The 16,518-nt window shown below is 37.8% G+C and overlaps 1 protein-coding gene across 2 annotated transcripts in view; it reads right to left on the reverse strand.

Annotated features, from left to right (window-relative positions):
* Positions 1-16,216, reverse strand: part of GOLGA5 (golgin A5) — a 49,637-nt gene extending 33,421 nt beyond the window's left edge. The window contains exons 1-2 of one of the 2 annotated variants that reach the window (XM_063090486.1): positions 16,016-16,216; positions 12,851-13,427 (exon numbers count right to left, since the gene is read on the reverse strand). In XM_063090486.1, the coding sequence (XP_062946556.1) occupies positions 12,851-13,397 (547 nt within the window). In that variant the 5' untranslated portion in view covers positions 13,398-13,427; positions 16,016-16,216. Of the gene's footprint in view, positions 1-12,850; positions 13,428-15,551; positions 15,711-16,015 lie in introns of those variants that run through there. The other variant, XM_063090487.1, reaches the window with a different exon arrangement.
* Between the last annotated feature and the right edge of the window lie 302 nt (positions 16,217-16,518).

Genomic DNA, 16,518 nt, shown 5'->3' on the forward strand with positions numbered 1-16,518 from the left:
AACTGAGGTATAGCCACACAATAGACACTAAACAAAAATAAAAAGAATAAAAAAATAGTAACATAGATGAATCTCACTAACATAGTTACATATCAGATTAGAAAGTGCACACACTATATGATTCCATTTATATGAAGTTTTAGAAGAAGAAACAACTAAGGTAAAAAAAAATCAGAAGAGCAGGTACTTTCACGGATCGAGTGGGGAAGTTAACTGGAAAAAAACATGAGAAACTTTCTGGAGCAAAGGAAACCTATATCACGATAAGGACGTGGGTTACATAAGTACAGCCATTTGTCTGTATAGCTTAAGATTTTTGTGCAGTTTGATATAAGTAAATTTTACCTAGAAGAAAAAACTAATAATTAAGTGTGGTAGGGAATGGGTAGAAATGAAGATGATTTAAAAATGGAAGTGTTTATCACTATTGAAGCTGGATGACGGGTATAGAGGGTTCACTGTATTATTCTGTCTACTTGGTACAGGCTTTAAATACTCCATATAAAACTTTTTTTTTTAACTGACTGCAAAACGTCATCAGATCAAGCAAGTAAAAAAAATGAGTAAGAATAAAGATGTGAAAGCATAATTAACAAATTTAATGCAAGGATATATATAAGACAAAGCACCCAAATGCAGAGCACATCTCTTTTTCAAGGATACATGGAACACTTAGAAAAACTGACTTTATGGGACGTAGAACAATTCTCAGATTTCAAAGAATTGGTATTATAGACTATGCTATCTGACTTCAATGCAATTAAGCCAGAAATCGTAACTTAAAACTAGAAAAATCTCATGTTTTGAATTATAAAAAACATTTTTTAAATAACTCACGGATCAAAGCAAAAAAATCATAATTAAGGGCTGGCCTGTGGCTCACTTGGGAGAGTGTGGTGCTGATAACACCAAGGCTGTGGGTTTGGATCCCTATATAGGGATGGCCGGTTAGCTCACTGGGTGAGCATGGTGCTGACAACACCAAGTCAAGGGTTAAGATCCCCTTACTAGTCATCTTAAAAAAAAAAAAAAAAAAAGCATTTGTTTATTCAACAAATAAATGGCAAGAAAGAAGGTAATGGGGTACTTTATAGATTAAGAGAATCTTAAGAGGTATCTCAACTCTTGTTTGAATTCTGAAATAAACCAAATATTAAAAAAAAATACATGAGACAGAGAAATCTGAACATTGACTAGATATTAAGGAATTATGAAATTTTTAAGGTCATAACAGTGTGAATGTTTGTTTTTAAAAGCTTGTATTTTTTAGAGTAACAAAATGAAATGTTTATAGAAGAAATGATAAGATTTGTGACTTGCTTCAAAATAATTCTGTGGAGGGTGGAGGCAAAAAAAAAAAAAAAAAAAAAAAGGATGGGAAATAAGAGGGTATAAATGAAACAGGAATAGCCATATGCTAAATATTACTGTAGCCGGATAACAGGTAACATGGGAGGTCATCACTCTCTGTTTTGGTAGGTTTAAAATTTCCAAAATAAAGATTCTAAAAAGAAATAAAGTATATATCCAAGCTTCGGGGATAATATCTAAAGCAGTATTTAGAAGAAAATGTATAACCTTAAATATTTACATTAGTGATAAAAGGAAGCAAATTAATGGGTTATGTATCCATCTGTAGAGGTTATAAACAATAAAATAACACAAAGAAGCAGAAATTAACAAAATAGGAAAGAAACAGATTAGAGAAGAACATAACCAAAAATAGTTCTCTGGGAGGTATAAACAACATTAGGCCAATGAATTTTAAAATGGTACATGATGCTGAAACTCATCCAATTGAATACTTTAAATACATGCAGTTTTTTGTATGTCAATCATACTTCATTAAAGGTGTTCAAAAATATAGGCATTTAGCACAGTGTCAGGCACATGGTAAGGGTTTAACATATGCCAGATATTGATATTCTTTAGGCAGGATGTGTTCAAGGTTTGTTTTCTGCAGGGTTAGTATGAATGATTAGATTAGTGCCTGATTGTGTTAAAGTTTCAGATATGATACCTTCATTATTTTCCTGAAATTAAATAAAATAAATATAATCCCTCCAAAATGTATATGATATAGACAGATTCTTAGGAAAAAATGACATAACTCACCAAAAACAAATTCAAGAAGAAATGAAAACCAATTACATCAATAGTCAAAATCTTTCACTAAGAATAACCCAGTCCCTGAGGGTTCTTTCTACCAGTGAGTTCTAGCAAACATTCAGGGAATAAATAATCTCAGTCTTACACCAATTAATTAAGACAATAGAAAAAAAAGGGAACACTTTCCAATTCATTTTATAAGGCTAACATAACTGTATACTAAGATAAGTGCAAAAATCCTAAACAGAATATTAGCAAACTGAAAGTTTGGTTATATGTTTAAAAAATTTGATTGGTTTGTATATTTATATTAAAGAAGAAAAATCATATTATCATCTCCATAGGTAAGAAAAAAATAGCTAAAATTCAACATGATAAAAACTCAAACTAGATATATATGAGAACTTCTTTAACCTGATAAAAAGTACCTATGGAAAACTTACAGGCCGGCCTGTGGCTCACTTGGGAGAGTGTGGTACTGACAACACCAAGTCAAGGGTTAAGATCCCTTTACTGGTTATCTTTAAAAAAAAAAGAAAAGAAAACTTACTACAAAATCATACTTAGTAAAACAAAATATTCCCTTCAAGACAAGGAACAAGACACAAAATTGGATGTCAAGTTCTAGCCAATGAAGTAAGGCAATGAAAAGATTTTTTAAAAAAGACAAAAGGGCTAAGAAGAAACAAACTGCCATTATTCACAGATGATATGATTGTGGTATTGAAAATCTAAATGCATGTACAGAAAAATATGAAGATTAAGAACTATCTATGTTGCTGTGTATGTATATACAAAAACCAATATCACAGCAACAGCAGAGAACAAAGAGTTTTAAGCAATACCATTTATAATAGCTCAAAAAATATGAACTGCTCATGAAGAAATCTTACATAAAGTATGTAAGACCTTGGAGGAAACAATATCTTAATGAAAGACATTAAAAAATAAGTTGAAATTATACCATATTAATGGATTAGAAAAGTCTATATAGTAAAAGTGCTGATTCTCACCAAACTGTCTATACAGAAGCAATCAATTCCCAATAAAAACACCAACAGAAGTTTTGTAAACTTGGCAAATTTTAAAATGCATATGGAAGTACAAAAGTCCAAAACAGCATTTTTATTTTTTGAAGAACAACCACAAGGTGGGAGAAGTTGCCCCATCAGATATCAAGGAATATTATAAAGATACATTAGTTAAGACAGTGTGGCATCAGCACAAGGATACACAAATAAACCAATGAAACAGAGTTAAGTGCCCAGAAACAGACTAATGAATAGATGGATACTGGATACATGACAGAGGTGGTACTGCAAACTGGTAGGGAAAAGTTTTTTTAATAAATGATGCTGGGGGCCGAGCCCGTGGCGCACTTGGTAGAGTGCTGCGCTGGCAGCGCGGCAACGCTCCCGCCGCGGGTTCGGATCCTATATAGGACTGACCGGTGCACTCACTGGCTGAGTGCCGGTCACGAAAAAAAAAATAAAAAAAAAAAAAAATAAAATAAATGATGCTGGGACAGCTAATTTCCATATGGGAAAAAATGGAATTGGATGCCTACCTCACACCATACATAAAAATCAACTTTAGGTAGGCACCTAAATATGAAAGGCAAAACTATAAAACCTTTACAAGATAATATAGGAAAACATCTTTTTTTTTTTTTGTCGTTTTTTCTTTATTTTTTATTTTATTTTTGGAAGCTGGCCAGTATGGGGATCTGAACCCTTGACCTTGGACATTACAAGGCTGTGCTCTAACTAACTGAGCTAACCGGCCAGCTCCCGGAAAATATCTTTATGACCTCAGGGTAGGGCAAGATTTTCTAAGACACAAAAAACACAAACCATAAAGACAGATAAATTCATCTACATTAAGAACCTCTATTCATTGAGACACCATGGGGGTAAGGGGGCTAAGGTAAAACTGGAGGAGACTGAGAAAGAATTAGCATTTAGAATATATAAAAAATGTTGGCTGGCAAGTTAGCTCAGTTGGTTAGAGTGCAGCCTTATAACCCCAAGGTCATGGGTGTGGTTCCCAGTACCAGCCAGCCACCAAAAAAAAAAAAAAAAAAAAAAGAATATATAAAGAATGTCTATGAATCAATAAGAGAAAAGATAAATGAACTGTGGGCAAGATGGCGGTCTGAAGGCAGCGGCAGCGGTGGAAACTCAAGACTCGGGAGCCCCAGGGACTGGAAGAAATCACAGTGCCTACCTGGAAAGAAGAAAAGGTAGCGACTTGCCCCAGCCCAACCCCAGAGTGGGCCCCTAGAAAGGTTGGAGCTGCCGCCGCTTGCAGTTGGTGACCGCGCGACTCTGCAACCACAGCAACATCTTAGTCAGACAATAGTGTCAAACCTGTGGACTGTGAACCCCCCTGCCACAATGAATAAATATCAAAGAAAGGATACCAGAAATACGAAAAATCAAGAAAGTACACCACCCAAAGATAATAAATCTCAAGCTCTAGATCCAATAGAACAAGAAGCCCTTGAAATGACTGACAAGGAATTTCGAGTGATAATTCTAAGGAAACTGAATAAGATACAAGAAAACTCAGCTAGACATCATGATGAAACGAGGAAAAGTATACAGGACATGAAAGAGGAAATGTACAAGGAAATCAATTGCCCTGAAAAAAAAATGTAGCAGAACTTGCCGAACTGACGAAGTTATTTAGCAAAATAAAAAACACAACAGAGAGCCAGCACGCTTGTCGAAGTTGAAGAGAGAACCTCTGAACTTGAAGATGGGCTGTTTGAAATAACACAAGCAGACAAAAGAAAAAGAAAAAAGAATCAAAGGCATTGAAGAAAATCTGAGAGAGATCTCAGATAACCTTAAGCGCTCAAATATCCGAGTCATGGCTATTCCAGAAGGGGAGGAAAAAGGAAATTGCATTGAAAACATATTCAACAAAATAGTGGCGGAAAACTTCCCAGGTATAGGAAAATCACAGATCTTCAGATCCAGGAAGCTCAACGATCTCCAAACATATTCAACCCCAAAAGGTCTTCTCCAAGACATGTTATAGTCAAATTGGCAAAACTCAAAGACAAAGAGAGAATCTTAAAAGCTGCAAGAGATGGTGGGAGCTAAAAATTAATATATAAATTCACACACACACACACACACACACACACACACACACACACACACACACACAAACGGGGGGGGGAGAAGATATAACAACCACAATTATTTGAAGTTGATACGACAAGCAAACAGAAAGGACATTGTTGGTGGGGAGGGGGGAGGGAGAAGGGAGGGAGGTTTTGGTGATGGGGAGCAATAATCAGCCACAATGTATATCGACAAAATAAAATTAAAAAAAAAAAAAAAAAAAAAAAAAGCTGCAAGAGAGAAGCGTCAAATCACCTATAAGGGAGCCCCAATCAGGCTAACATCAGACTTTTCATCACAAACCCTAAAAGCCAGAAAGGAATGGGATGATATATTCAAAATACTAAAAGACAGAGATCGTTAGCCAAGAACAGTCTACCCTGCAAGGCTATCCTTCCGAAATGAAGGGCAAATAGTATATTTCTCACACAAACAAAAACTGCGGGAGTTCACCACCACACAACCACCCTTACAGAAATTCTCAAGGGAGTACTGGGTTTGGTTCCTGAAAAATAACTACCACTACCATTAAAACCCAAGAAAAATCTAAAGCCACTAGTATAATAAAAATGGCATTCATGAAAAGAAAACAAACAAACAAAAAGGCTATCAACAACCTAAGGAACCAACAAACACAGAAAACAAACAGTAAATCAGAAAGCAAGGAACAAAAGACACCTAAGACAGCCAAACAACAATCGATAAAATGCTAGGAATAAATCAACACTTTTCAATAACAACTCTTAATGTAAAAGGCTTAAATTCCCCAATCAAAAGACACAGACTGGCTGACTGGATTAAAAAGGAGGACCCAACTGTATGCTGCCTTCAAGAGACCCACCTCACCCACAAAGACTCACATAGACTAAGAGTGAAAGGATGGAAAAAGATTTACCATGCAAATAGAAAAGAAAAACGAGCTGGAGTAGCTATTCTTATATCTGACAAAGTAGACTTTAAACTAAAAACCATAAAAAGAGACAATGAGGGACACTACATAAAGATAAAAGGACTGATCCATCAAGAAGACATAACAATCATAAATATGTACGCACCCAATGTTGGAGCAGCCAGATTTATAAAACAAACTCTATTAGACCTAAAGAAGGAAATAGACACTAATACCGTAATAGCAAGGGACTTGAACACCCCACTGTCAAAATTTGACAGATCATCTAAGCAAAGAATCAGTAGAGAAACACAAGATCTAAACAATACTCTAGACCAACTGGACTTGGCAGATACCTACAGAACATTCCATCCAACAACCGCAGAATATTCATTCTTCTCATCAGCACATGGATCATTCTCCAGGATAGATCACATATTAGGTCACAAATCAAGTCTCAATAAATTCAAAAAAATTGGAATTATCCCACATATTTTCTCAGACCATAATGGATTAAAACTAGAAATCAATAACTAATGAAATTCTGGAAACTATACAAACACATGGAAATTAAACAGCATTCTACTTAACAAAATATGGGTCCAAGAAGAAATCAAGCAGGAAATCAAAAAATTTATTGAAACTAATGAAAATAATGATACATCATACCAAAACCTGTGCGATATTGCAAAAGCAGTACTAAGGGGGAAATTTATTGCATTAAATGCTCACCTCAGGAGAATGGAAAGATGGCAAGTGAACAACCTAACACTTCACCATAAAGAACTAGAAAAACAAGAACAATCCAAACCTAAAGTTAGCAGATGGAAAGAAATCATTAAGATCAGAGCAGAACTTAATGAAATTGAAACCCAAAAAACAATACAAAAGATCAATGAATCAAAAAGTTGGTTTTTTGAAAAGATAAATAAAATTGACAAACCATTAGCATGTCTAACAAAAAAAAGAGAGAAGATTCAAATAACAAAAATTAGAAATGAAAAAGGTGATATTACAACTGATTCATCTGAAATACAAGGAATCATTCGAGACTACTATAAACAACTATATGCCAACAAGTTTGAAAATCTGGAGGAAATGGATAAATTTCTGGACACACACAAGCTCCCAACACTGAGCCATGAAGATGTAGAAAATCTGAACAGACCAATAACAATAAAGGAGATTGAAGCTGTTATCAGAAAGCTCCCAACAAAGAAAAGCCCAGGACCAGATGGATTCACAGCAGAATTTTACTAAACATTCAAAGTGGAATTGACACCGATTCTTTACAAACTATTCCAAAAGATTGAAACAGACACAAATCTCCCAAACTCATTCTATGAAGCAAACATCATCCAGATACCAAAACCGGGTAAAGATATAACCAAAAAAGAAAACTACAGGCCGATATCCTTGATGAATATAGATGCAAAAATCCTCAATAAAATACTAGCAAACAGAATACAACAACACATACGTAAAATTATTCACCACGATCAAGTGGGATTCATCCCAGGGATGCAAGATTGGTTCAACATACGCAAATCAATAAATGTGATACACCGTATTAATAAAATCAAACACAAGGACCATATGATCACCTCTATAGATGCTGAAAAAGCATTTGATAAAATTCAACTCTCATTCATGACAAAGACCCTCTATAAGTTAGGTATAGACGGAAAGTATCTCAACATAATTAAAGCCACATATGATAAACCCACTGCCAATATCATCCTGAATGGGGAAAAGCTGAAAGCTTTTCCTTTAAGAACAGGAACCAGACAAGGATGCCCACTCTCACCACTCCTATTCAACATAGTGTTGGAAGTACTAGCCAGAGCAATCAGAGAAGAGAAGGAAATAAAGGGCATCCAGATCGGAAAAGATGAAGTCAAACTGTCCCTGTTTGCAGATGAAGTGATCCTATATATCGAACAGCCTAAAACCTCTACAAAAGAACTCTTGGAATTGATAAATGATTTCAGCACAGTAGCAGGATAAAAAATCAACACACAAAAATCAGTAGCATTTCTATTCTCCAACAGTGAACATGCAGAACGAGAAATCAAGAAAGCCTGCCCATTTACAATAGCCACCAAAAAAATAAAATACTTAAGAATTGAGTTAACCAAGGATGTGAAAAATCTCTATAATGAGAACTACAAACCACTGCTGAGAGAAATTAGAGAGGATACAAGAAGATGGAAAGATATCCCATGCTCTTGGATTGGAAGAATCAATATAGTGAAAATGTCCATACTACCAGTGATATACAAATTCAATGCAATCCCCATCAAAATTCCAATGACATTTTTCTCAGAAATGGAAAGAACTATCCAGACATTTATGTGGAATAAAAAAAGACCACGCATAGCCAAAGCAATGCTGAGCAAAAAAAATAAAGCTGGCGGCATAACACTACCTGACTTTAAACTATACTACAAAGCTATAATAATCAAAACAGTATGGTACCGGCATAAAACAGACACACTGATCAATGGAATAGAATAGAGAATCCAGAAATCAATCCACACACCTACAGCCATCTGATCTTTGACAAAGGCACCAAGCCTATAAACTGGGGAAGAGACTGCCTCTTTAGCAAATGGTGCTGGGAGTACTGGATATCAACATGCAGGAGAATGAAACTAGACCCATACCTTTCACCATACACTAAAGTCAACTCAAAATGGATTAAAGAATTAAATATACACCCTGAAACAATAAAACTTCTTAAAGAAAACATAGGAGAGACACTTCAGGAAATAGGACTGGACACAGACTTCATGAATATGACCCCCAAAGCACAGGCAACCAAAGGAAAAATAAACAAATGGGATTATATCAAACTAAAGAGCTTCTGCACAGCAAAAGAAACAATTAACAGAGTTAAAAGACAACCAACAGAGTGGGAGAAAATATTTGCAAAACATACATCTGACAAAGGATTAATATCCAGAATATACAAGGAACTCAAACAACTTTACAAGAAAAAAACAAGCAACCCAATTAAAAAATGGGCAAAAGAGCTAAATAGGCATTTCTCTAAGGAAGATATACAAATGGCCAACAGACATATGAAAAAATGCTCAACATCACTCAGCATCCAGGAAATGCAAATCAAAACTACACTGAGATACCATCTCACCCCAGTTAAGATGGCTAAAATCCAAAAGACTCTGAACGATAAATGCTGGCAAGGTTGCGGAGAAAAAGGAACTCTCATACATTGTTGGTGGCACTGCAAAATGGTGCAGCCTCTATGGAAAATGGTATGGAGTTTCCTCAAACAATTGCAGATAGATCTGCCATATGACCCAGCTATCCCACTGCTGGGAATATACCCAGAGGAATGGAAATCATCAAGTCGAAGGTATACCTGTTCCCCAATGTGCATCACAGCACTCTTCACAATAGCCAAGAGTTGGAACCAGCCCAAATGTCTATCATCGGATGAGTGGATATGGAAATTGTGGTATATCTACACAATGGAATACTACTCAGCTATAAAAATGAATGAAATACTGCTATTTGCAACAACATGGATGGACCTTGAGAGAATTATATTAAGTGAAACAAGTCAGGCACAGAAAGAGAAATACCACATGTTCTCACTTATTGGTGGGAGGTAAAAATAAATAAATGCGCGCGCGCGCGCGCACACACGCACACACACACACACACACACACACACACACACACACACACACACAAAAAACGGGGAGGCGAGGGGAAGAAGACATAACAACTACAATTCCTTGAAGTTGATATGACAAGCAAACAGAAAGGACATTGTCAGGTGGGAGGGGTGAGAGGGAGGAGGGAGGTTTCAGTAATGGGCCACAATAATCAACCACATTGTATATCGACAAAATAAAATTAAGAAAGAAAAAAAAAAAAAGAGAAAAGAAAAATGAGCCAATAGAAAAAAATAATCAAAAAAACTTGATTAGGCACATCCCAGAAGATGAAACTTGAATAAGTCAAATATTTGAAAAAAAGCTCAACCACATTAATACTAAGGGAAATAAAATACAATGACAAACCCAATTAGCAAAACATAAAAAGTCATATAGAAAATATCAAATGCTCATGAGAATGTGGAACAAAAGGAATTCTTAAGCACAGTTGGTTAGAGTTTAAATTGGTACAACCTCTTCAGGAAAACCCTTTGGCATTACTAGTGTAGTTGAACTACACACCCTACGACTCAGCAATTCCATTTCTCGGCATCCTAGGGCATTGATTCTCTATCCGGGGTGATTTTGTCCTGCAAGAGATATTTGACAATGTGTTGTTGTCACACAGTTTGCATTTTTTTTTGTCACAACTGGGGTTGCTATTGGCGTCTACACAGGTTAAGAGGCCAGGGATGCTGCTAAACATCGTGTAAAGGACAGGACAGCCCCCACGACAAGAAATTATTTGGTCCAAAATGTCAATAATCCCAAGGTTGAGACCCTATCCTGGAGAAACAAACAATTTTTAGAACTCCCGTATATTATAACTGGCTCTAATTCATTTCCCTGCCAACCAGGTTCCCTTTGGTCCACCCTCTACAATTAAATGCAAATTGTTTTCCTTAAAAGTAGAAAAATAATTCATATCAACTCTTGGCTTAAAGACCTTTATCAGCATCACACCGCCTATGGCAGTCACTTTCAAATTGTATTGGCCTAACAACCACCTAAGGAACAAAGAAAATTCAGATGCCCTGGCTCCATCCCCAGAACACCTGATTCAAGAAGTCTGGGGAAGCTCTCAATAATTCATTTTTTATTAATCACACAAGTGAGTCTAATGCAGGTTATTCAGGGAACAAACTTGAACAATGATCTCTTAGAATAATGGGTTTAAACAAGCAAATAGTGTCATACAAGGGCCTTCACAAACAGCTCTCAACTTTCATTACTAGCTTCATTTTCTTCATCATCATCTATCACACACTCACTGTTTTCAGAATTTTCTTACAACCTTTTTCTATTCTATCAACCCTTTAAAGAACCTGCTCTTTCTGCATGGAATGTTGTCTCCAACCCCTTTTATTCTTCACCCAGCAAACTCCTATTCACCCTTTAAGACCGAACTCAAAATAGACCCTCTGTGAATACTTTCCTGAATACCTTAGACAATTTCTTATAAGCCTCCTCTTGCTCCAACAAGACTCTGACCATACTTCAGTTACTGCATTTACTACAATATATGTAAATTACCTGCTTACATGTCTATCTCACCCACTAGACCCTTCTGTATCCTTGTACCCAGTAAGTTCTCAAAATTATAAGTTTGTATAATTAATCAAGACAGTTGAGAATTTAGGAGTATGTGAAGATAATTACCAACTATTAGTGCATGCTTCTATCTTCAAAGCCCCAAACCACCTGCTTCTATACAACTTTTTATCTTGAAGATACAAGACTGATTTTATTCACTAACAGCCAAGACAGTGAGAGAAATTAAGATAACAAGCTTCTATTAATCATCAACTCTACAATGAATCCCTGCAAAAATCTATCATGTTTATTGCTGCTAAAAATGTTTAGTAGGGGGAAGACATTCTATTTTATGGAATAATGTGTTGCCCAATTTTAGAATCCCAATCAAGCCAATTGAGATCCTAACTAAATTCGTTGTAATTTTGTTCTTTGACACTCTGAACCCCTCTAATTTCAAGGTAAAAAAACCCAAAAAAACAAACAAAGAAATGATGAAATAATATTTGCACAAATAGGGGATAACTAAAAGAAAAAAAAAAGGCAAGATGAATACACTGAGTATCTGCACAACCAACTTATTTGCTTTTTAAAAATAACCCAGGGCCAGATCATCTTCATTTCAATTTTTTAAACTTTAAATACCTTACTCTTTCCCCTGTGCCCTGAAATTACAAGAACTCTCCATTGCCTTGATATTGAGAGCACACTGAGCTGAGTGCTGACATGCTGGAGCAGATGTTCTCAATTCCTCTGCCTCCAGAGGGTGTGGGCAGCCTAGGCAAAATGTTTAGTAAGTACTTGAATTAGCGATGTTACCATATTAACCTCGTTTTGCAAGTGAGAAGACGTACTTGGAGAGGTAATTTCACAGTGAATTAAACAACTGAAAACCAGAATTCTAAGCTCTTATTTAACTACTAGGTCAATGCCTTCAACTCTTCAATTTGGATCAAAGCTCAGTTTCTCAGCTTTACTTCTGGAGGATGTGAAAGGGGATCACACAAAAAACAAGCCAGAATATATGTGAAAGATAGCCGCCTGTCATTTTTATAATCCCAATAACAAAAAGAAATGAATTGAGATAGTCTCAAATGCAAAATTACACATTTTTTTTCTTTTTATTTTTTGGCAGCTGGCCAGTATGGGTATCCAAACCTTCTGAAATTACACATTTTCTTTCAGATTTCAAAATTTTCTCTTTTTTTAAATCTTAAAATATCATAGAAAATCAATTTTGACATAATTTCTTAGTTGCTGGGTTGGGTAAAGTTACCCTACAGACAACATTCAAAGGTCCCTACTATAACTGTATAAATATATTGACTAATAGTATTCAATCTATCTCCCCTGTTTACACCACACATTTGCAGAGAGCCTGCCCTTATACTGTGGGGACAGATCCCAAAAGTGTGGAGAAACACTATCAGAATGTTTTAGGCTGTGATGACACATCGAATTTGCTTAACTCTAAAAGAAATAGAGGACTGATTAACTACCATGGATCTGGCTCCCAGAAGAATTTTCTTCAGTGGTTTTGATGGTGGTTATACTCGTGTTCACAGAACTGACACTTGATGTTTGAGAATTCTGAAAGACGGGTGTCTTGCCCTTTTCTTTTTTGATTTCCACCCTACTGGTAGGCTCCTTCTGTGAACTATTAAGAAAATCAAATAGCAGCTCATCATCAGGTTCTGACTTCTTTCTTCGAACAAACTGGGATGAAGGCCTAGGAACAGATGCATTTTCAACAGGATGGGAGGTCTCCACTGGTGTCCTAGATCCTACTTTCACATTTGCAGTGCCAGCTAAGATGGTGGCTTTTTGATTTAGAATGTTATCAGCTGCTGAGGAAACATAAGTAGCTTTAGGTCCAGTCTGGTAAGTCAAATCTGTATTTTGCTGGTGAAGTTCAGAATAGTCAGTATTTTTGCTATATATGATATTGCTGGTGTTCTCTTTTCTACTAAGAGCTGTTGCAGCCCCTTGATCAACTCGGTTTAAAAGATCTTCTGCCCTTCCAGCAAGATCAGCAAACCAAGACATGATGGTAGCAGAATACTCCTACTGGTGAACCTGTATAAAGGACATAAAATGATCAGTGTGCCATAACAGCAGAGTATAATGGTTAAGACCAGGTTCTGGAGTCAGTACTGGGTTAAAATTCTAACCCTGCCTCTAACTAGCTAAGTAACTTTGAGCAAGCTTCTTAACGAAAGCTGAAAAACCTTATCTAAAAAATGGGGAATACGTGTACTTAATTTACACGATGAAATAATACATAAAAAACACTTTGCAAAATGCTTGGCCCAGTAAGCACTCACTTGCTATTGCCATCACTACAACTAACACTACTGCTTTTATTGTTACTGTTTTCAATGAAGGGAGAATGTTAACATAGTGAAACCATCAGTTATGGGCTAAATTGTCTTCTCTTCCCCTTCTTCCTCCCAAATTAATATGTTGAAGCCCTAACCCCCAGACCTCAGAACGTGACTATTTTAGGAGATAAGATCTTTAAAGAGGTAATTAAGTTAAACTGAATCATTAGGGTGGGCCCTAATCCAATATGACTGATGCCCTTTTAAAAGGAGGAAATTTGGACACAAATAGATATGCAGTGAGAAGACCATCTGAAGACACAGGGAGAAGGAGGCCATCTGCAAGCCAAAGAAAGAGGCCTCAGAAAAAAACCAACCCCGCTGACCCCTTCATCTAGACTTCTTGCCTTCAGTATTCTGAGAAAATAAATTTCTGTTGTGCAAGTACGCAGTCTGTGGTACTTTGTTATGGCAGCTCTAGCAAATTAATACAGCATCCAAACAGCAAATAATCAACACGGCAAAATTCCAGTACAACCAAATAAAACAACGATTCTCTGAAGTTTGCTTTAAGGTGCTAAAACTTGAAAAAAGTCATAACACCAAAGTCCAGGGTTCAGATCCTAGTATCAGCCAGCCACCAAAAACACTTCTTCTGATTAATACATAAGCCATCTTAATGTTAAACTGTAGCAATATTGTGGATAATTTAGGTGTGCACATACATAATTTATCTAAAGAACATGTTCAATAATTCAAATACTCAGTACCTACCATGTGCACATTAAGCTAAGTTCAGAATAAAGAAAAAGATTGTATAACTCATTCATTTAATTACATATATTTGGGTACTCATTAAGTGCCACAATAAATCCAAATAATGATGAAGTAATTAACCCTCATGATATAGAAGAAAGAGCACTATAAAAAAGTCAACAACCATATCTTGAATGTGCATATTGTTCCTTTTGCCGGGAACTCTTTCACAGTTAACTTTTTCTTGTTCTCGGTCTTCACTTGAACATCATCTTTCTTTCTTTCTCTTTCTTTCCATCTAAACTGGGTCCTATCCCTCTCTGTTCATGCCCTATTATTTTTGCCTTACAACCCTTCGTGTTTTATAATTACATTTTTTTTTGTTTTTTTCTTAATATCTCTCCCTCCCTCTTGGGGAAGGGGCTGGGGGACACTGACTGGATAAAGGCCATGTCTGTTTTGCTCACCAATGAATTCCCAGCATCTAGCACACAGTAGGCATTCATAAAACTGCTGAACGGATTTAATTTTTATGTGCCAGATGCTGTGTACACATTACCTTTATCACATACAATTTTCACAACCACATTATGTGGTAAATAGCAATGTCTTTTTTTTTTTTCTTTCACAAATGTGGAAAAAGTTTACAAAGATCCCAGAGTTTTAGATGGCAGCTCAGATACTCAAATCTAAGTCAGCTTAGTGCCAAACGCACTTTTTAACCATCTCCCCATATCTAGCCTCTCAAAATATAAATAACCTCAAGAAACTCAACCTTTAAACTTGTTCTTTACAAAATGTAATTACTACTCATCTGTGTATTTCAAAGTTTAGGCGACATCAAATAAAAATGGAGGCGAAATACTTTGTAACATTTAAAACTCAATACAAAGTATTATTCTCAAATTAACACTGGTGGTTGAGTGGGAGCAAATAATCTCTCCTAACAAAGCAATCAAAACACACTGAAAATTCCTTATATCTTGTCTCCCATTTAGCCCAAAGTTAATAGGGCTTTAAAACAATAGTATGTGAATTAATGTTGATTACCTAATTAAACTAACGAGGGCCCTGGGCACTTGCCCCACTGACAAACTGGAGGGGACTTCAGAGGAACAAATACCTGAAGTAATTCCTGGGGCACTCACTGTCCTAGAGGCAGAAACAGTGCATGGGACGTGGGAGGGTCTGTAAACGGCAGTGACGATGCCTGCCAGGTGTCAGTATAAATGAAGGGACGCTGGAGATCAGCCTGTCAGGCCAGGTCGTCTGTTAGTCACTCGGTGGATCCCAGGTAGGCGAGCGCGGATCCCCTCTCTGTTCCCCACCCACCTCGTTCGGGCCTACGGAGCGGGAAGAGCGACCAGACCAGGCCGGGGTCGGAGGGAAGGAGGGAGAAAAAAGGGAGGGAAGTAAACAACGCCGGCTGTAGCCCAAGGGAACTCTCCAGCCCCCTTCCTTAGACCCCAACAGGGCGAAGATGGGCGCGACCCGGATGAAGGCGGAGACCAGAGTCTCCGCTGAGAGGACGGGGCCCCCTTTCCATAGGGACCCGCCTCGTCCACTGGGCCCTCGCCGCCGCCTCACCTGAGGACTCCCGAGCGGCTGCACCGCGCCCCTCAGCAGCGGGCCGAGAGAGGGCCCAGGCTGAGTAAACCCCTTCCAGACCCGCCGTAACCCTCATACAGCTTCCGGGAGACGTGGAACAGCGGCGAGGACCCCACAACAGAGTGGCCTTCGAGCTGCCTGAGCGGCAGGGAGCCGAGAGCAGCCACCTGCAGCGACTCAGGCGGCGGCGCCCGCGGCTGCGGGGGCCTCGCGCCTGACCACGCCCCTCTTCCGCCCGCCGAGAGATTGGGCAGGGGCAAGGCCTGCGTGCGTATGACGTAGCTCACCGCCCCCTGACGAAGGCATACACGCGGCTGGCACAACATTGGAAGCCCCGCCCACACGTGGGCGGGCCTCATTGCGGGACACGTGGGGGCAGAGGCGGTGCCGCGCCTGGAAGGAATTTGAGGCTTGGATTAGGCGGGCGGGGCGTGAGGCCCAGGCGTTCCTACTGACTTCACCTTTCTCCCTTCCCCTTCCCT

This window comes from Cynocephalus volans, chromosome 3, assembly GCF_027409185.1.
Source record: "Cynocephalus volans isolate mCynVol1 chromosome 3, mCynVol1.pri, whole genome shotgun sequence".
Taxonomy (NCBI): Eukaryota; Metazoa; Chordata; class Mammalia; order Dermoptera; family Cynocephalidae; genus Cynocephalus; species Cynocephalus volans.